Source organism: Mesoplodon densirostris, chromosome 12, assembly GCF_025265405.1.
Source record: "Mesoplodon densirostris isolate mMesDen1 chromosome 12, mMesDen1 primary haplotype, whole genome shotgun sequence".
NCBI lineage: Eukaryota > Metazoa > Chordata > Mammalia > Artiodactyla > Ziphiidae > Mesoplodon > Mesoplodon densirostris.
Window position 1 is genome coordinate 71,774,730 of NC_082672.1, and position 21,851 is coordinate 71,796,580.

Here is a 21,851-nt window from a genome sequence, read left to right on the forward strand (position 1 = left end):
CACATGTAGGCTTTTCTAGGGCATTTTAAAGACTTAGGCTTTCACTCTTAGTGTGAAAACATGAGCCACTGAAGCGTTTTGAGCATGGGAGTGATTCATCTAATTATCCTTTAGACAGATTTCTTTGGCTGATACGTTATAGACCATATACAGACAAACATATACACACACTGTAGGGGACACAGGAAGAAGCTCAGAGCCCGGTTAGGAGGTGATGTTCGGGATGCAGGCTAGAAGTGATGGGGCTGGAACCAGTGTGGGCAGCAGTGGTGGTGATGAGAAGCGGTTGGGTAAGGGTATATTTAGAAGACAGAACCAAGAGTCTAAAAGATCGGTTTGGGCTTGTGAGAGAGCAGTGGAGGATGGCAACTGGGAGAGTGAAGTTACTGTCTCGCTGGGATGGGGAAGGCTGAGGGGGAGTAAATCTGGGGGTGGAGAGGAGACCAGGAGTTCAGCTGTCGAGCTGATAGTCTTGAGATGTCTGTTCTACACACAAGTAGAGAAAACAGGGAGGCGGTTAGGTAGAAAAGTGTAGAGTTAAGAGGGTGGTGTGAACTGTAGGTTTCAGACGTTAAAGGTGAATATTTTTGAAGCCATGTTTGTCTGGGTTTTTTTAATTGAAGTATAGTTGATTTACAATATTGTGTTAGTTTCAGGTGTACAGCACAGTGAAATATTTTTTTTGGCAGATTATATCCCACTGTAGGTGATTACAGGGTATTGGGTATAATTCTCTTTGCTGTACAGTGAATGCTTGTTGCTTATCAATTTTATCTGTCATAGTTTGTGTCTGTTAATCCCACGCTCCTAGTTTGTCCCTCCCACCCCTCTCTCCCCTTGGTAACCACAAGTTTGTTGTCTGTGTCTGTGAGTCTTTCTGTTTTGTATATACATTCATTTGTATTATTTTTTAGGTTCCACGTAGAAGTTTTATATAGTATTTGTCTTTCTCTGTCTGACTTAACTTCTCTAAGCATAATGTTCTCTGCAACTGATGAAGATTATCAAGAGAGCATATCTAGAGGAAAAAGAGCCAGGGCCTGAACCCTGGGCGTGCTAGCCTTAAGAGGTCAGGCGGAAGAGGAGTCGCCTGCAAAGAAGACAGAGCAAGGTTGCAGGAAACCCGAGTATACGGGGTCCTGAAAGCCAGGTGAAGACAGTGTGTAAAGGAGAATCGATCTGCTCTGTCAGTTGCTGCTGAGGGATAAAGAGAGATGGGGACTGACAGCTGGCCTTTGGGTTTAGCAAAAAGGAAGCCATCGGTATTGGACAAGCAGTTTCCGTGGATGTGTGGCTGTGAAAGGCAAGCTGAGTGAGAATAGGAGGAGTGGAGTTGGATACTTCAAGCTCCAGACCCCCCTGGAGGAAAGGGTGTAAGAGGTAGAAAGAAAAAAATGGGGCAGTAGCTGGCATGGAAGTGGAGTTAGGAGAAACCTTTTATTTTGCTTTGTTTTGTTTTAATGGGAGAAATAATGGTTGTGAATGAATAATAGTATGTTTATGCACTTTGGAAAGATGCAGTGGACAGGCGGAAATGCACGATGGAGGGGAGAATTGCTAGAGCAGCGTCCTTGAGGAGCTGTCTTGGGATCCAGTGCACATGGGAAGGGTTGGCTTCAGAGAGGACCATGGACAGTTCGCCTGTGGGCGAGCCGATAGGAAGGGGGGAGATGTGGGTACAGACTGGTGGGTGGGTAGAAGTGGTGAGAGGTTGCTTCCATTTACTGTGAGAAGTAAAGTACAATGTGATGAGGTAGCAGTGAAGTTGGGGCAGGGGTGTTGGAGGAGGGAAGATGTGAAAAGGCAATCCTGGAGGGTTGGACTGCAGCAGGAAGCATCGGCGTGCAGTTAGTGACCACGAGTGTAAGTTGAGACCAGGCAGGGTGTGTGTGTGTGTGTGTGTGTGTTTGTATATGCGTGTGCACAGCCACGTTCTACTGCACGATTGCAGGTGTTGGGTAGTTGTATAGTTAGGGTTATCAAGAGGCGTGGCTTTTGCCAAATGAGTACAGTGAACTGAGACAGGAACAAGAAGGGAGAGACCAACGTATGTGGAATGTAAGTTGAGTCATGAAGGAAGAAAAGACAACGGGGGGCGGGTGATACAGCATGACACAGGCAGGACCACAAAGTGAGTCCCAGGGGGACCTAAGGATGGTGGGAATCCAGGTGGGAAGAAGGATTGATGGAGAGTAAATGCGTTACTGGTGATAGAAAAAGATCTAGAGCGCCAGTGGGAGAGAGCAGCTGGGGCGGAGAGGCACGTAAATACAGGGGTTGAAAGGATCTCCTGTGCCTGTATGGAAATCACTGAGAGTGAAGACAAGTAAGGTCATGGGGTGGGAAGGAAACGAGGGGGTTGGTATAGAGGTTGATAGATGAAAGTAATATTTTTATGGATATTTTTCCCTATTTCACAATTTCATAGTGCTTGTGACTACCAAAATAAAAAAGAAACACATCAGTAAAATTCATATTAAAGTACAATGGTAAACTGTGACTGTTTATTTTTATACTGAGCTACTTTTTCTCATTAGACTATGCATTAAGTATGATTTTTTAATCTCTGTCTTTTTATTGGAAAATTGCCCAGAGTGACTTTAGTTTCATTTCCAAAGAACTGGAATTCCTTTGGGGTGGTTGTCACAGGTTGGGTCTCCAAGAAGCAGACCCTGAGGCAGAGATGAGTGTCCAGAAAGTCTAGAGACTGTGCTTGGGATCCACATTGGTTATGATGAAGAAGAAGCCCAATGACTGGGGCTTAGGCAGTTAGAAGGCTTCTTTTTTTTCATGTAACCAAGAAACCAGGGCTCGTCAGTTCATAGCTGGTGCAGCTGTGCAAGGACCCTTCTTTCCTGCTACAAAATCCTTAGTTGGTGACTTTTGTCTTCCTTGTCACAAGATGGCTACACAACCTCCAGGCCTGTCAGGAGGAGAGGTGAAAGGTAAAAGGTCCCTGCCTGTTAACTCAGCAGCTTCTTTTTTTTTTTTTTTTTTTTTTTTTTTTTTTTTGCGGTATGCGGGCCTCTCTCACTGTTGTGGCCTCTCCCGTTGCGGAGCACAGGCTCCGGATGCGCAGGCCCAGCGGCCACGGCTCACGGGCCCAGCCGCTCCGCGGCATATGGGATCCTCCCAGACCGGGGCACGAACCCGTATCCCCTGCATCGGCAGGCGGACTCTCAACCACTGCGCCACCAGGGAGGCCCCTCAGCAGCTTCTTAATCAGAAAAGTAGTCACTTTCTTGGAAGTGCCATGTAGGAAACTTTTGCTTTCATCTTATTGGCCAGAACTTTGATCCTGTGTTTCCTTCCCACCCCTCTCCCCAGTTGCATGGAGTCCAGGGGGATGGGTGTTTTAAACTGGCACACTGCTGCCCAGGGCAAAATTAGGTTCCTGTTATTAGGGAGGAAAAGGAGATTGGCAGCTAGTGGTGTCTGCAGGTGGTTTTCCTTTTTATTCTGAATTAATTTTCTTGGGCTATTGCCTCTTATATTTCTATCTTTATACTAATATGTTTACTGTCACAAAAGGAATAGTTGCTCATTATTTAAGTTTAAAAAACACAGAGAAGTAAAAAGAAAGCAATAATTAGCCAGAAACAACTGAGGTCGCACTGGGTGAACCTCTTTCCATGCTTCTTGTATGTATGTCCTTGTCCAGATCGAAGGAAGCGGGGATGGGAGCTGGAAGGAAGGAGACAGGCAGGACAAACAGACAAAGCATTTTATAAGAACAGATCACACTTCATAAGTTCTTTTTAAATAAAATATTAGATTGAGTTTTACTTAAATCTGCAAGACGAGAAAGAAACTTCATTCTAAGAAATACATCTCGAGGACTTCCGGGTAAGATGGCGGAAGAGTAAGACGCGGAGATCACCTTCCTCCCCACAGATACACCAGAAGTACAGCTACACGTGGAACAACTCCTACAGAACACCTACTGAACGCTGGCAGAAGACCCCAGACCTCCTAAAAGGCAAGAAACTCCCCATATACCTGGGTAGGGCAAAGCGGAGAGATTCCCGCACAGAGGAGCGGTGCCGAGCGGCACTCACCAGCCCGAGAGGCTTGTCTGCTCCCCCGCCGGGGCGGACGGCGCTGGAGCTGAGGCTCGGGCTTCGGTCAGAGCGCAGCGAGAGGACTGGGGCTGGTGGTGAGAACTCAGCCTGAAGGGGGCTAATGTGCCACAGCTAGCCGGGAGGGAGTCCGGGAAAACTCTGGAGCTGCCGAAGAGGCAGGAGACTTTTTCTTCCCTCTTGGTTTCCTGGTGCGCGAGGAGAGGGGATTAAGAGCGCCGCATAAAGGAGCTCCAGAGACGGGCGCGAGTCGCGGCTGAAAGCGCGGAGCCCAGAGACAGGCGTGGGACGCTGGGGCTGCTGCTGCCGCCGCCAAGAAGCCTGTGTGCGAGCGCAGGTCACTGTCCACACCGCCCTTCTGGGAGCCTGTGCAGCCTGCCACTGCCGGGGTCCCGGGATCCAGGGGCGGCTTCCCTGAGAGAACGCACGGCGCGCCTCGGGCTGGTGCAACGTCACGCCGACCTCTGCCACTGCAGGCTCGCCCCGCACTCCGTGCCCCTCCCTCCCGCCGGGCCTGAGTGAGCCAGAGCCCCCGAAGAGGCTGCTCCTTTAACCCTGTCCTGTCTGAGCGAAGAACAGATGCCCTCCGGCGACCTACACGCAGAGGCGGGGCCAAATCCAAAGCTGAGACCCAGGAACTGTGAGAACAAAGAAGAGAAAGGGAAACCTCTCCCAGCAGCCTCAGAAGCAGCGGATTAAAGCTCCACAATCAACTTGATGTACCCTGCATCTGTGGAATACATGAATAGACAACAAATCATCCCAAATTGAGGAGCCAGGAGTCAGTGCTGTGCCTCTGAGGTGGGAGAGCCAACTTCAGGACACTGGTCCACAAGAGACCTCCCAGCTCCACATAATATCAAACGGCGAACATCTTCCAGAGATCTCCATCTCAACACCAGCACCCAGCTTCACTCAACGACCAGCAAGCTACAGTGCTGGACACCCTATGCCAAACAACTAGCAAGACAGGAACACAACGCCACCCATTAGCAGAGAGGTGGCCTAAAATCATAAAAAGTCCGCAGACACCCCAAAACACACCACCAGACGTGGACCTGCCCACCAGAAAGACAAGATCCAGCCTCATCCACCAGAACACAGGCAGTAGTCCCCTCCACCAAGAAGCCTACACAACCCACTAAACCAACCTTAGCCACTGGGGACAGACACCAAAAACAACGGGAACTACGAACCTGCAGCCTGCAAAAAGGAGACCCCAAACACAGTAACATAAGCAAAATGAGAAGACAGAAAAACACACAGCAGGAGAAGGAGCAAGATAAAAACCCACCAGACCTAACAAATGAAGAGGTAATAGGCAGTCTACCTGAAAAAGAATTCAGAATAATGATGGTAAAGATGATCCAAAATCTTGGAAATAGAATAGACAAAATGCAAGAAACAGTTAACAAGGACCTAGAAGAACTAAAGATGACTCAAGCATCGATTAAAAACACAATAAATGAAATAAAAAATACTCTAGATGGGATCAATAGCAGAATAACTGAGGCAGAAGAACGGATAAGTGAGGTGGAAGATAAAATAGTGGAAATAACTGCTGCAGAGCAAAATAAAGAAAAAAGAATGAAAAGAACAGAGGACAGTCTCAGAGACCTCTGGGACAACATTAAACGCACCAACATTCGAATTATAGGGGTTCCAGAAGAAGAAGAGAAAAAGAAAGGGACTGAGAAAATATTTGAAGAGATTATAGTTGAAAACTTCCCTAATATGGGAAAGGAAATAGTTAATCAAGTCCAGGAGGCACAGAGAGTCCCATACAGAATAAATCCAAGGAGAAATACGCCAAGACACATATTAATCAAACTGTCAAAAATTAAACACAAAGAAATCATATTAAAAGCAGCAAGGCAAAAACAACAAATAACACACAAGGGAATCCCCATCAGGATAACAGCTGATCTCTCAGCAGAAACTCTACAAGCCAGAAGGGAGTGGCAGGACATACTTAAAGTGATGAAGGAGAAAAACCTGCAACCAAGATTACTCTACCCAGCAAGGATCTCATTCAGATTTGATGGAGAAATTAAAACGTTTACAGACAAGCAAAGCTGAGAGAATTCAGCACCACCAAACCAGCTTTACAACAAATGCTAAAGGAACTTCTCTATGCAAGAAACACAACAGAAGGAAAAGAACTACAATAACGAACCCAAAACAATTAAGAAAATGGGAATAGGAACATACATATCAATAATTACCTTAAATGTAAATGGACTAAATGCTCCCACCAAAAGACACAGACTGGCTGAATGGATACAAAAACAAGACCCATATATATGCTGTCTACAAGAGACCCACTTCAGACCTAGAGACACATACAGACTGAAAGTAAGGGGATGGAAAAACATATTCCATGCAATTGGAAACCAAAAGAAAGCTGGAGTAGCAATTCTCATATCAGACAAAATAGACTTTAAAATAAAGACTACTAGAAGAGACAAAGAAGGACACTACATAATGATCAAGGGATCGATCCAAGAAGAAGATATAACAATTGTAAATATTTATGCACCAAACATAGGAGCACCCCAATACATAAGGGAAATATTAACAGCCATAAAAGGAGAAATCGACAGTAACACAATCATAGTAGGGGACTTTAACACCCCACTTTCACCAATGGACAGGTCATCCAAAATGAAAATAAATAAGGAAACACAAGCTTTAAATGATACATTAAACAAGATGGACTTAATTGATATTTATAGGACATTCCATCCAAAAACAACAGAATACACATTTTTCTCAAGTGCTCATGGAACATTCTCCAGGATAGATCATATCTTGGGTCACAAATCAAGCCTTGGTAAATTTAAGAAAATTGAAATTGTATCAAGTATCTTTTCCGACCACAATGCTATGAGACTAGATATCAATTACAGGAAAAGAGCTGTAAAACATACAAACACATGAAGGCTAAACAATACACTACTTAATAACGAAGTGATCACTGAAGAAATCAAAGAGGAAATTAAAAAATACCTAGAAACAAATGACAATGGAGACACGACGACCCAAAACCTATGGGATGCAGCAAAAGCAGTTCTAAGAGGGAAGTTTATGGCAATACAATCCCACCTTAAGAAACAGGAAACATCTCGAATAAACAACCTAACCTTGCACCTAAAGCAATTAGAGAAAGAAGAACAAAAACATCCCAAAGTTAGCAGAAGGAAGGAAATCATAAAGATCAGATCAGAAATAAATGAAAAAGAAATGAAGGAAATGATAGCAAAGATCAATAAAACTAAAAGCTGGTTCTTTGAGAAGATAAACAAAATTGATAAACCATTAGCCAGACTCATCAAGAAAAAAAGGGAGAAGACTCAAATCAATAGAATTAGAAATGAAAAAGGAGAAATAACAACTGACACTGCAGAAATACAAAAGATCATGAGAGATTACTATAAGCAACTCTATCCCAATAAAATGGACAACCTGGAAGAAATGGACAAATTCTTAGAAATGCACAACCTGCCAAGACTGAATCAGGAAGAAATAGAAAATATGAACAGACCAATCACAAGCACTGAAATTGAAACTGTGATCAAAAATCTTCCGACAAACAAAAGCCCAGGACCAGATGGCTTCACAGGCGAATTCTATCAAACATTTAGAGAAGAGCTAACACCTATCCTTCTCAAACTCTTCCAAAATATAGCAGAGGGAGGAACACTCCCAAACTCATTCTATGAGGCCACCATCACCTTGATACCAAAACCAGACAAGGATGTCACAAAGAAAGAAAACTACAGGCCAATATCACTGATGAACATAGATGCAAAAATCCTCAACAAAATACTAGCAAACAGAATCCAACAGCACATTAAAAGGATCATACAACATGATCAAGTGGGGTTTATTCCAGGAATGCAAGGATTCTTCAATATACGCAAATCAATCAACGTGATACACCATATTAACAAACTGAAGGAGAAAAACCATATGATCATCTCAATAGATGCAGAGAAAGCTTTTGACAAAATTCAACACCCATTTATGATAAAAACCCTGCAGAAAGTAGGCATAGAGGGAACTTTCCTCAACATAATAAAGGCCATATATGACAAACCCACAGCCAGCATCGTCCTCAATGGTGAAAAACTGAAACCATTTCCACTAAGATCAGGAACAAGACAAGGTTGCCCACTCTCACCACTCTTATTCAACATAGTTTTGGAAGTTTTAGCCACAGCAATCAGAGAAGAAAAGGAAATAAAAGGAATCCAAATGGGAAAAGAAGTAAAGCTGTCACTGTTTGCAGATGACATGATACTATACATAGAGAATCCTAAAGATGCTACCAGAAAACTACTAGAGCTAATCAATGAATTTGGTAAAGTTGCAGGATACAAAATTAATGCACAGAAATCTCTGGCATTCCTATATACTAATGATGAAAAATCTGAAAGTGAAATCAAGGAAACACTCCCATTTACCATTGCAACAAAAAGAATAAAATATCTAGGAATAAACCTACCTAAGGAGACAAAAGACCTGTATGCAGAAAATTATAAGACACTGATGAAAGAAATTAAAGATGATACAAATAGATGGAGAGATGTACCATGTTCTTGGATTGGAAGAATCAACATTGTGAAAATGACTCTACTACCCAAAGCAATCTACAGATTCAATGCAATACCTATCAAACTACCAATGGCATTTTTCACAGAACTAGAACAAAAAATTTCACAATTTGTATGGAAACACAAAAGACCCCGAATAGCCAAAGCAATCTTGAGAACGAAAAATGGAGCTGGAGGAATCAGGCTCCCTGACTTCAGACTATACTACAAAGCTACAGTAATCAAGACAGTATGGTACTGGCACAAAAACAGAAAGATAGATCAATGGAACAGGATAGAAAGCCCAGAGATAAACCCACGGACATATGGTCACCTTATCTTTGATAAAGGAGGCAGGAATGTACAGTGGAGAAAGGACAGTCTCTTCAATAAGTGGTGCTGGGAAAACTGGACAGGGACATGTAAAAGTATGAGATTAGATCACTCCCTAACACCATACACAAAAATTAGCTCAAAATGGATTAAAGACCTAAATGTAAGGCCAGACACTATCAAACTCCTAGAGGAAAACATAGGCAGAACACTCTATGACATAAATCACAGCAAGATCCTTTTTGACCCATCTCCTAGAGAAATGGAAATAAAGACAAAAATAAACACATGGGACTTAATGAAACTTCAAAGCTTTTGCACAGCAAAGGAAACCATAAACAAGACCAAAAGACAACCCTCAGAATGGGAGAAAATATTTGCAAATGAAGCAACTGACAAAGGATTAATCTCCAAAATTTATAAGCAGCTCATGCAGCTCAATAGCAAAAAAACAAACAACCCAATCCAAAAATGGGCAGAAGACCTAAATAGACATTTCTCCACAGAAGATATACAGACAGCCAACAAACACATGAAAGGATGCTCAACATCTTTACTCATTAGAGAAATGCAAATCAAAACTACAATGAGATATCATCTCACACCAGTCAGAATGGCCATCATCAAAAAATCTAGAAACAATAAATGCTGGAGAGGGTGTGGAAAAAAGGGAACACTCTTGCACTGCTGGTGGGAATGTGAATTGGTACAGCCACTATGGAGAACAGTATGGAGGTTCCTTAAAAAACTACAAATAGAACTACCATATGACCCAGCAATCCCACTACTGGGCATATACCCTGAGAAAACCATAATTCAAAAAGAGACATGTACCAAAATGTTCATAGCAGCCCTATTTACAATAGCCCAGAGATGGAAACAACCTAAGTGTCCATCATCGGATGAATGGGTAAAGAAGATGTGGCACATATATATAATGGAATATTACTCAGCCATAAAAAGAAATGAAATTGAGCTATTTGTAATGAGGTGGATGGACCTAGAGTCTGTCATACAGAGTGAAGTAAGTCAGAAAGAGAAAGACAAATACTGTATGCTGACACATATATATGGAATTTAAGAAAAAAAAATGTCATGAAGAACATAGGGGTAAGACAGGAATAAAGACACAGACCTACTAGAGCATGGACTTGAGGATATGGGGAGGGGGAAGGGTAAGCTGTGACAAAGTGAAAGAGCGGCATGGACATATATACACTACCAAACGTAAGGTAGATACCTAGTGGGAAGCAGCCGCATAGCACAGGGAGATCAGCTCGGTTCTTTGTGACCGCCTGGAGGGGTGAGATAGGGAGGGTGGGAGGGAGACGCAAAAGGGAGGGGATATGGGAACATATGTATATGTATAACTGATGAAATTTGTAAAAAAAAAAAAAAAAAATGCTGATGTTATACAGCTATGAAATTGTGAAAAAAAAAAAAAAAAAAAGAAATACATCTCAAAAGATCCCTTTGGGCTTCCCTGGTGGCACAGTGGTTGGGAGTCCGCCTGCCGATGCAGGGGACTCGGGTTCATGCCCCTGTCCGGGAAGATCCCACATGCCGCGGAGAGGCTGGGCCCGTGAGCCATGGCCCCTGAGCCTTCGCGTCCGGAGCCTGTGCTCCGTGGTGGGAGAGGCCACGGCAGTGAGAGGCCCGTGTGACACACACACACACAAAATTCCTTTAAGAAAATATACTGTGAAAACCTCTGAAAGGTTGCCAAAACCATGTTGTTTTTACCTACGTTTTATATATTATCTGTTTTCCCTTCTATGAAATATGAGGTAGTAAAACCCCCAGTCACATGCCTGCTACCCATTTTTGTTGGATTTATTTTTACTTGTTCAGGATATATTTAGTTTTTTTGCTGCAGCGACTGTAATTCTCCTCAGCTTTTTTTTTTTTTTTTTTTTTCAGTATGCGGGCCTCTCACTGCTGTGGCCTCTCCCGTTGTGGAGCACAGGCTCCGGACGCGCAGGCTCAGCGGCCATGGCTCACGGGCCCAGCCGCTCTGCGGCATGTGGGATCTTCCCGGACCGGGGCACGAACCTGTGTCCCCTGCATCGGCAGGCAGACTCTCAACCACTGCGCCGCCAGGGAAGCCCCTCCTCAGCTTTTGAATGAGGGTCTTGGTTCTGGCTATGAAAGGGCCAGAATGCTTTTCACCAGTCCCTTATCCATCACTTCTCCATTCTGGAATTATTTTGATTATTTTCTTATTTGACTGAATTTTCTTAATCCATTGTTTTTTCAAGAAGGGTTCATGGGTTCCAAATTCTGCAGTGTTTTTTCACGTTTGAATTTTGTATCCAAACAAATTTTCTTTCAGGTATAAAGGGAAAAGATACTGTCCATGTACTATTATTGAAAATAATTACTTAGAGAAACCAAAATTAAGAACCCAGGAAGGGAGAATTGTGGTATAAAAGCACTGGCTGACTGCAGCTTGAGCAAGAACCACCTGCCACTCTTGGCCACCACATCCTAGGGAGAATCACAATGCTAGCAGAATCACACCCCATTCGTTGGCCATGTTGATGCACCTCCAGTGACCTGGAAGGATTAATGCCTGCTTTTACAGTGATACAAACAGTTCCTTTATGAACACTTTAAGACATTTCTCGAGAAAAACCTTCCACATCAAACAATCCAATTAAATATGATTACTACTCTATAAGGAAAATCCTGCATGCCCAGAAAAGATTAGAAGGAAATATTGGGCTGAGGTACTATTGGGGACGTGTTTCTTCTTTTGACTTTCCTGTATTTTCCAAATCTTTTAATGACCGTGTATTTTACTTTAATGAAAAAGTAAACTCTGCATTTGAAAAGTTAGCATCTTGAAAAAATTATATTAAAAATATAAATTTCGAATGCTTCATCTACATCTAAGGCAATCAAATAAATATTTACTCAGTGTGCAGTTCAGAATCTGTAATAATTGAATATGGGCCTCAAGATCTCTTCTAGGTATTTCCCTTAAATGTTTATTTTTATTATTAACTGAATAACTTACTGGCCTTAGAATTATTTCCACTCTTTGAGGATTTATGAGGTACCTTTTAAAAGCTGAAAATCTGACCAGAATATATATACATTAATCACATTTTTTCTAATTTAATAAACGGTATTATAGCAGTATTATCATTTTGTTTTTAAATCAGATTTAAACTACTTGTGATAAAGTTTCCATGTAATCTATATTATTCCAGTGATACTATATCCTGATATACATTACTTATAAAAAATGTGCTCTGAAAGCACACTTAATGTGAAGTAAAATGCTTCATAAAGTTATCAGCTGCTCTTTGATTCATTGTTTAGATACTTTTATTTGTTACTGCTGTGAACATTTGACAGAATAATTACTGAAAAATAATAAACCCTGAAATTATCCCAATCTACATTTTCCTCACGTTTATTTAGCTCCATTTGTCATTTGACGTGAATCTTGTGTCCTTAGCCTTCTGTGTCAACTTGAGCAGAATGTTGATTATGGACAGGAGTTCGGAGTGCAGTGAAACAGATGTGTTGTACTCATCGGCCTGCTTCGTGATCCTGTTTGTCTCAGTGTTCTCATTGTATTAGTACTTATTGTTACATAATTGCTGAATACACACTCAACTTAGTTTGTATTTGTGGTGCTTTTATCCATTGTTTACAATCTTTAGAAATCTTATCTGGAACAAGACTCATCAGGCCTGCAGCTCTGGGTAAACCAGCACCCCAAACTGAAAGTTGCCTGGCTACTCCTAAGAAGTCTGAAGGCCCTACAGAAGCCGATTCCTGTGCTCAGGTTCAGAATGTAGGTATTGAATTTCAAAATAATATTCATAATGTTTTTATGTTCTGTAATTATATGTTGAAACTAAATTATAAATAATGAAATATATATATAATTTCTTTTATGTTGACTGATATTCTTGTCACACAAGAATTTATTGATCTTCTTATACATTGTTGACTATGTCATTTTTATTCTTTGTGGTTTTTTTCCCCTAACCACCTGTGTTCAAACCTAATATTATAACTCTACATAATGAAGTAACGCTTTTCCTTTAAAGGATTCTTCAGGATACCATGGTGGGAACAAGGAGACAGAATTGACTATGTTTAAGAGAGTTCAGGAAGCAGAGGAAAAATGGAGGGGTGCCCAAGCCCTAATTGAGCAAATTAAAGTCACATTCTCAGAAAAGGAGAGAGAGCTGGAAAACAAGATGGAGGAACTAAAGAGACAACAGGAAAAGGAACTCTTCAGACTGAATCAAGACAAGTATATTCTACAAGCCAAGGTACTAGACACATTGTCCTACTTTTCCTCTTATTTAATTAAAAAAGAACTGGTACTCCCCGCTAAATGCATTGTCATTTGCTTGTCCCTGGGGCTGCTTCACTTGATATATTTGCTGTATAAAACATGAACATGGTTCCTGAGAGTGCCTCCTTACAGAAGAGCCTACATGGAACCCCTGCGGGGGGCGGGGGGGGGGGAATTGAAATTGAAATTGGCTCCTTTTGATAATTTTCTTGTTAGCAGTCCTTTTTGAAAACAAATCCCTTGGTTCACTGTGACCTTCATGGAAGACAGAGTTTCAGAAAGAAAGCTATGGAAGGTCTAGATTCAGAAAGTGACACTGTATAGCATTTCTGAGTTAACTTCCATCAGCACAAAGCACACTGAAGTGGTTTAACTGTAGTTGGTGTTAATGATCATTCCACTGTGGTTATAAGGCAGTCTTAGGTTTATGTACCTCGAATTTTTCTGTTATTCTTCCTCACTGCTCACTGTATCATTTCCTTCTCCAAATAAAACACTACTTGCATGTTCTCAAAGTTAAGTGGCTTTGAAGAATCAAACAAAAAACAAAGGTGGTTGTATTTTGGAGAAACAGCTGATCCTGTCACTGAAGAAAAATTGAAGCAAATCCAAAAAGAAATACAAGAACAAGAGACACTTCTTCAAGGATATCAACAGGTATGGCTCTTCAGCACATAGTGAGTTTGTCTTGAGATTCTTTGATTATAAAAATAAGGCATTTAAAAATATTTCTGTGTCCATTTAACAGGTAATGGGAATTCTGGCAATGCGAGGAAGTAATAATTTGACTAGTCTGTACATTTATCATGGGCAGAATTAAAGTGATTAAGGGCATGGGCTCTGGATTCAAAAAATCTGGTTTTAGACTTTGCTTCACTACCTGCTGTGCAGCCTTAGGCAGATCATTTCACCTCTCAGCCAGTTTCCTCATCTGTGAAGTGGGAATGAGGATAAGTACCTGTCTCATAAGGTGGTTGTGAAATTAAAATAAGACAGTACAGATCAACCACTTCGTGCCTTCCACACAGTAACCAGTTACTGCATGTTACTAATTGTAATAGCCATATTTCCTTAGAAACTATCCTCTTTTTCTTTAATTTTCTATAATTTTTTCAGTAGATAATATTGGCTAGTTTTGATATTATATTGAGAAATATAAATCTGAAATCAATTGCCAATGCCGTGAGAGTGAAAAACAATGGAATTAAATGGGAGAAAATGAGTGTGTCCTATAGAAGCCGTACATTTGTTCTCTGGGATGATGGAGTGTTGGTGGTGTTGACCTGACAGTCAGCCAGGGCAGGTGTGGTGATCCCCAGGATGAGACTTGTCTTAGTTTCTTTCCCATCACTCCTTTTTCTTAACTTCCCTCCCCTTCTTCTTCTGTCTCATTACCTTTTTCTTTTATGACAACAATAGCCTAAGCATCCAGCCTACCGATAACCAGCATTTTCATTCCAGGGACATCCAGAGAAAGCATCACCACATCAGAGATCACAGCTTTTGCTGTAAATGAAATTGTACTGGTTTTGCAGGACATCCCACCGTAGAGTTAGTGAGAACCGTCCAAAACCCTTTCCTGCCATTCTGAGCTTGCTGTATAGAACATGGGTTTTAAGGAGGATTTCACAGAGCTATGAGTATGCCAACCACCCACTCTCACAAAGATAATACAAAATGTATGTGTCTGTGTATGTATGTACTTTTCTGAGTTTCATTAATTCTGCAGATAATCAAGCACAGGCTGTGTGCCAGGCACTAGGCCAGACATGGTGAGACAGTTCATAGTTTTCATTAGATCCTCAAAGGTCTGTGGTTTTCATCAGGTTCTTGATTTTAAAGAGGTTAATAAGCCAGAGCATCTAAGCACAGATGGGTACTTTCTCCCCCTGATCTCACTGTTTGAGTCCCCCTTCAGCTCAAGTCAGGTGCTGTACTGGGTCTAGTCTCTGCTCTGCTCTATCCTGATCTTCCACAAACACCCAGTCTCTAACTCCCTGCTCACAGAAAGTTCCAGAAACAAACATGGATACCCACCGTGGGTACATCCAATTACCTCACGGCAGAAAGACAGGCCAAAAACAGGAAAAAAGAAGGTGCAAACAGTCCCTCTGGCCTTTCCATCCCTGGTGCATGAAGTCAGGATGTGGTTATTCCTGCAGTCTCTCCCCCATTTACTCCTGTGAAATGCGGTACATTATATGACGGGCTCTTCGGCTTTGGGAATTTTTTTGCAACTTCTTTTTCAAGTAAACATTTTGAGCATTTTAGAAAGAATTGTTTTCAGATAACAGATTTTCTTCTGAGACAAATCAAGGAGTTTGAAAAAGATTTTGCTTACTCAAAAACTGAAGAAATTTAAACGCTTTTAAAAATGTTTAAAGGATGTATCTTTTAGAAGCAGATATACTTATGTAAGTACTACTGATTTTTAACTAAAACATAATTTTCCGTATATAAAAAGGAAAACGAAAAATTGTATAATCAAGTGAAATATCTCCAAGAACAAAACAAGAAAAATGAGGAGCGAATGTTCAAGGAAAACCAGTGTTTATTCAGCGAGTTAGCTGCCTTAAAGTAAGTCCTTTAAAAATTCTTAAAATCAAATATCCTTGGACTATTTCTAAGCATTTTATTGTTATATTAATAAAACATTTAGGATATTAGAAATTTAAAAAATTGTACACTGATATACAGTTTTGTAACTTTTGTATTTTTAATATTCAGTGGATTTTCTCTTGGTGTTAGATGACTCGTACATACTTCAGTATTTTCAGTATATTCGTATTTGTGTTTGACATCAATTTCAGGAAATTGAATATTCCTTTTAAGCCTGAGATACTTGGGTAATACATCTTAGTAATAATGCCGTTAGTAATAATAGTAAAGAGAAAATACAGTATTATTTACTATCTTAGGTCAGGTTCCATACAAGTAGAGCCTGAGGTGGGGATCCTCGTGGAGGTGATTTCCCGGAGGATTACTCTCAGGAGAAGGGGAGCCAGAGAAGCGAGATGGGGGCGGGTAGCAGGAGGGAAGGCAAGTAAGAACGTGGTTTCGGCTGGAGGCTGGCTTCATTCTGCTCTCCCCAGGAGGCTCAGGAGAACACACTGCATTGCAGAGTTGGCCCCTACTTGAGGCAAGTGGGGGGCAGCCTTTTGTACCCCCCAAGAAGCCAGTCCCTGGCTGAGGTGGGCCCCAGGGAGTGAGTGGGGGTATCCTCTGGGCCAGGGGGCAGGGGTTGCTATTTGGCAAGGGCATTTCTCCAGAGGAGAACCTGCGAGTTATTACAACCGGCGCTCACCGTGGCAGGCTGACGGAGCACCAGCACCCACTTAAGAATCAATCATACTTCAGACTGTAAGGCCTTTGGGATGTTATTACATCCGTCTCTAACACACTAAGTGAAAGAGCTGAACCAACAAATGTGGGCAAGCTAGGGTACTGTCTTCTTTTGGGAAGTGACTGCCAGCTATGTATCATTTCACCTAAACACCTAAAACCTCAAATAGGACCGCTATCAGAAGAAATTTCTTTGGCTATGAATGCCATGTATGCTTTATGTATTTACATACTTCTTCCATCTCTTTTGTAAGGTAACTTAGGGCATATGAGTCAGGGCTGCTCTTAGCTCACACTCATCTTTCATGCAAAATAGAAAAAAAGCATATCTTGTAGCAGACAAAGCCGGAAAGTACACGGGTTGGCAAGTGAGGGCACTTTCGTGTAAATTAGGAAGGGGAAAATGCCCCTTTCTCCTGGTAAGTGTGACCCCAAGCCAAGGCTGATAACCTGCACAGTTCTGAGGCATGAAGACATTTACACCTGCTTTCTTCCCAGATGCTTCAATAAAGTATTTTAAAATTTCATATCTGATAATGTTACCTGGCTTTTAAAAGAGAAGATCTATTCCAGGATCCAAACCTGAAGCTCTAAATGAATTTTCACAATGGAATAAATGGTTTCTTTAGAAAGTAGGGTTAGATGATCATATGAGTACTCCTAAATTTGTATAATATCTCTGGAAAAAAACAGAAAAATTGATTCTAAGGTACCAGTAGTAGACTGTGTTTGTTTTTGTTTGTTAGTTTCCATGGGTATGATTGGCAATTTGTGTTTCTCAGAAGGGAGTCTAGAATGATGTGACAAGGAGTACAGAACACCACAGGGGAAATGCAGCAAGTCTTTCTGGGAGATTTTTTTTTTTTTTTTTTTCTGAGAATCGGCAGGAAATATTTTTATATTACAAATAAACCAGTACTCTTAGGGTTTTGGTTCTTTTAGATTATACATAAAAATTTCACATGAAGTATACCTCTCTTAGTATTTTAGTATTATAATCTTTAGTTTAAATAAACTTTCTCTTCAGTGACTCACATAGTTTCAACGTGTGAAGTGTTTTCAATTTTTAAGAATTGAATATTTTGTATTGAAAGGAGTACCTTTTAAAATATATATATTTATTTTATTTTCAAAATAAATCAGAGAAGAGATGCATAAAAGTCGTTTCCTGTCTCAAGTAGTTGAAGATTCAGAGCCCACCAGAAATCAGAACTTTACAGATCTGTTAGCAGAACTACGGGTGGCACAGGTAAGTTGCATAAGGATTTTAACCATTAGCGATAGGAAAGATTGTTATAAAAATCTCTACATGTGTAAAAAAAAAATCTGCTTTTGTAATTTATGAAAAAATAAAATCTGCTTATAAATTTCATACCAATTAAAAATTAGGAAATATCTAAGGTTAGCACTGGGACACATGTGACCTTACTATAGAGGAGACCATGTGATGCTGGTTTTAGATGGCATCCTCTTTATAATCCAACGTCTCATCAGGCATTTATCACGTGGAGCCATGTTGGAGACATAACCTTATTTAGGGCATGTATACCTAACTTCAAATTCCTCATTGGAAATGTACGGCTAAAATAGGAAAATAATTTGAAGATAATCATTCACCTTAAAAAGTTAGTTGGCTTTTCCTCTGTCTTCCCAAGCAGACTGTGCACTTCTAGGGGGCGGAGGCTATATCTGCAAATATGTGTGTCTGATGTGCCTAACACAGAGGTGAAATGCAATAGCTACTCTATAACTTTTTTCTTTATTTGAATTGTTATAAAGAATATGGCCTAGAATTTTCTAAAGCAGTATTTATCAATAGGAGAAGTTTGGGGATTTAGGGCAGATTAATTCTATCTTAAGCAGAACATTTCTATGCATTGCATGATTTTTATCACTCCTGTCGCCAGGAACTATGCTCATAGCACCCACCAGTCGCTGCGACACTCAAAACCACTGCCACGTTTCCAGACTTCTCCTGTGGGAGGGCAGTCAACTGTCCCCACTTCCTCCCATTAAGAACCACAGCACTAAACTAAAAAGTCCTTCCAATCTATTTGAATGATTATGTAAATTAGAAACATTCCAATTACATATCACTTTTTAATTAGAAATTTATTATATAAAGTTAGGTTATATAGCACTTTAAACATGCCTTAGTTCAATAATTGATGCTTAACAGACTTGTATGTAAAATACAGCTTCAAATATGAATCCATTAGAGAACTTTCTTAAGATGCATGTATGTATAGAATGATTAGATAGGTAGGCAGATATGTAGAAAGAAGGAATAAATGATTGGACACCCGCACTTATCAGTGGGCCTCAAAGACTAGCAAGTTAGGAGAGCAGTTAACATGGCTGAAGTTTATGAAGGCTTGGGAAAACATGGTAAGGTTTCAAGCACAGCATTAGCTTCATTTGAAGGCTGTTATTAGTGACCTTTTAAACGTGCTACTTTGAACACATCTTTTTCTGACAAATGGGAAACTAAAACTGCCACTGAAATTACTGGAAAATGCTGGCTAAAATATAAGAAACATCTTGTAAATGCATAACCCAGCTCTCAAGAAAGTAAGGGGAATCTCTAGGGGTCAGAAATGAACAGGGGGCCTCCCTGGTGGCGCAAGTGGTTGAGAGTCCGCCTGCCGATGCAGGGGATACGGGTTCGTGCCCCGGTCTGGGAGGATCCCATATGCCGCGGAGCGGCTGGGCCCGTGAGCCATGGCCGCTGAGCCTGCGCGTCCGGAGCCTGCGCGTCCGGAGCCTGTGCTCCACAACGGGGGAGGCCACAGCAGTGAGAGGCCCGCATACCGCAAAAAAAAAAAAAAAAAAAGAAATGAACAGGGATACAAACCTAGCAGTAAACACTGCTCCTAGGCTGCCAGTTCAGTAACCACGAGCCTTGAGCTTTAACAACAAAGTAGAGATAGGACCCCAGGACTTCAAAGGGCCACATCCTTCAGTAAAACAGTGGTCCATGAAAAAATCCACCCACCTTCAGAAGGGGCTGAAATATCGAGAAAGCTTATCTGTCTTAACTTGATTTCTATATAGAGAGGGGGGGAAAAAAATCTCTGCTCAGTGTCTTACTAGTTGTTCAGTATAAATGTCATCCCTACTGCCTTCATTTGTGTTTTAGTATTTGAATTGACAGTATTTTCAAGGTTTGGTCATACTCAAACTGGAAAAAGAAAATAGCATAAAAGGTGGTCCTGAGTGAGTGATCATCTTAAGTGTGTCTATAAGAAACACATGCAAAACACTCTTAGGGGTATCCATCCTTAACCCAGCTCACATGGTATTCCTTCAGATAAAATCCTGCTGACGGTACGCCCAGAATGCAGAATTACAAAACCCAGGGAAACAACCCACCGTGAGCAGGCATGGGATGATTTTATAAACAGCAGGATTAGAACCCCAATCAAATTACTGAGTAGACTATGAAATAGACTTTAAATGATTTCATATACAAAATAAGTGAGAAATTCAGTGTGAGGAAAGAACAAAACAGACTAGGCAAATTCAGAGAAAAATAAACAGAATAAGTAGAAAAGTTAAATCATACATAACTAAGAAGAAATTGCTAAACTAGAAGATAGATCTAAGGAGCTTAGAGTGAAACACAAAAAAATAGAGAAATGAAAAATATCAAGAGATGTGAGATACTGTAGTATGTAATTAAAAATTTTTTTAAAGTAATGGCTAAGAATTGTCTAGAATTAATAAAAGAGATGAATTCTCAAATTCAGGAAATACAGTGAGTCCTGCTCAGGATACATAATTTAAAATCTATATCTAAACCCATCATGGTGAAAGTACCAAAGGCAGGGAACACCTTAAAAAAAATCAGAAAGGGACTTCCCTGGTGGCACAGCAGTTAAAAATCCACCTGCCACTGCAGGGGACATGGGTTTGATCCCTGGTCCGGGAAGATCCCACATGCTGTGGAACAGCTAAGCCAGTGCGCCACAACTACTGAAGCCCGCGTGCCTAGAGCCTGTGTTCCGCAGCAAGAGAAGCCACCGCAATGAGAAGCGGTGCACACTGCAACGAAGGGTAGCTCCTCCTCGCCGCAACTAGAGAAAGCCTGCGCGCAGCAACGAAGACCCAAAGCAGCCAAAAAAAAGAAAGATTAAAAAAAAAATCAAAAAAAGAAAAAGTGTTAAAGATAAAAGTTATTTAGGGTTGTGTTTATTTGTGCAAATATTGAAAGATGGAATGTCATGCGTTAATTTTCATTCACTGTGGTTTTCTGAGTTTAAATAGTTTTAGAGCAAAAAATTCATACTGAGATAAATCTGTAATACAATATTCATATCAAACCTACTTATGTATAGTCTAATTTGTACCTTAAAAATTAATACCAATTAGTGTAGTCTTAAAATGTGAATTGTTTTTTGGTAAACTATGGATGGACACATACTAAAAGCAAAGGTCCTGAGCCCTGTCCTTCTAGATTCCCAGGGTGGAGAGGAGGATGAGGCTGACTGCAGTTCGGCCAGTCAGTCAGGCAATCATTCTGGAGTTGGAAAAACAGTAGGTAAACAAGACAGACATGGGCCTTGCTCACTAGGAACCTGTATTCTACCAGGGAAGACAGATAATAGGTAAACAAGAAATAGTTACAAATAGAGGTAAGTTCTTTGAGGAAAATAAGGATAGAGACTAACGGTAGGCAGGGCAGGGGTAAGGCAGCTGTCAGCCGTGTGGGCAAGGAGTTGCTGTCTGAGAAAGTGGTGTCTGCATCAAGAGTGGAGGAGAAGCAGCAGCTCACTGTGCAAAGACCGAGCCTTCCAGCCAGGGGGAAGCACAGGCCCTGGGTCAGGATTGGGCTTGGTACCTTCCAGATGCAGAGGCACCTGAGGCAGAAGTGGGTGAGTAAGGACAAGAGTGATGGAAGAAAAGGTCGGAGAGACAGGCAGAGGCCTCTGAGCGTCCACACAGTAGGTCCTTGTAGAAATTCAGTGCTCTCCTGAAAAGACATCCACAGAAGATCACACAGAAGATTAAACAATGAAATGATACAGCTAGAACCACGATTATTCAAGCCCTTATGAATGGATTTATTTTCTTCATAAGACTGGATTTTAGATTCTAAGGTAGTGTGATAGAAAGTTTCTAAGAATTTTTATTTTGAAAATAAAATATACCAACTGTGCCCCAGGAGTTTATCCAGCAGTT

At 41.1% G+C, this 21,851-nt stretch overlaps 1 protein-coding gene across 4 annotated transcripts in view; it reads left to right on the forward strand.

Annotated features, from left to right (window-relative positions):
* Positions 1–21,851, forward strand: part of CEP162 (centrosomal protein 162) — a 98,559-nt gene that overhangs the window by 43,689 nt on the left and 33,019 nt on the right. For all 4 annotated transcript variants that reach the window (XM_060115159.1, XM_060115161.1, XM_060115162.1 and 1 more), the window contains exons 14-18: positions 12,682–12,815; positions 13,075–13,302; positions 13,845–13,985; positions 15,793–15,905; positions 17,814–17,919. In XM_060115159.1, coding sequence (XP_059971142.1) covers positions 12,682–12,815; positions 13,075–13,302; positions 13,845–13,985; positions 15,793–15,905; positions 17,814–17,919 — 722 coding nt within the window. The remainder of the gene's footprint in view (positions 1–12,681; positions 12,816–13,074; positions 13,303–13,844; positions 13,986–15,792; positions 15,906–17,813; positions 17,920–21,851) is intronic.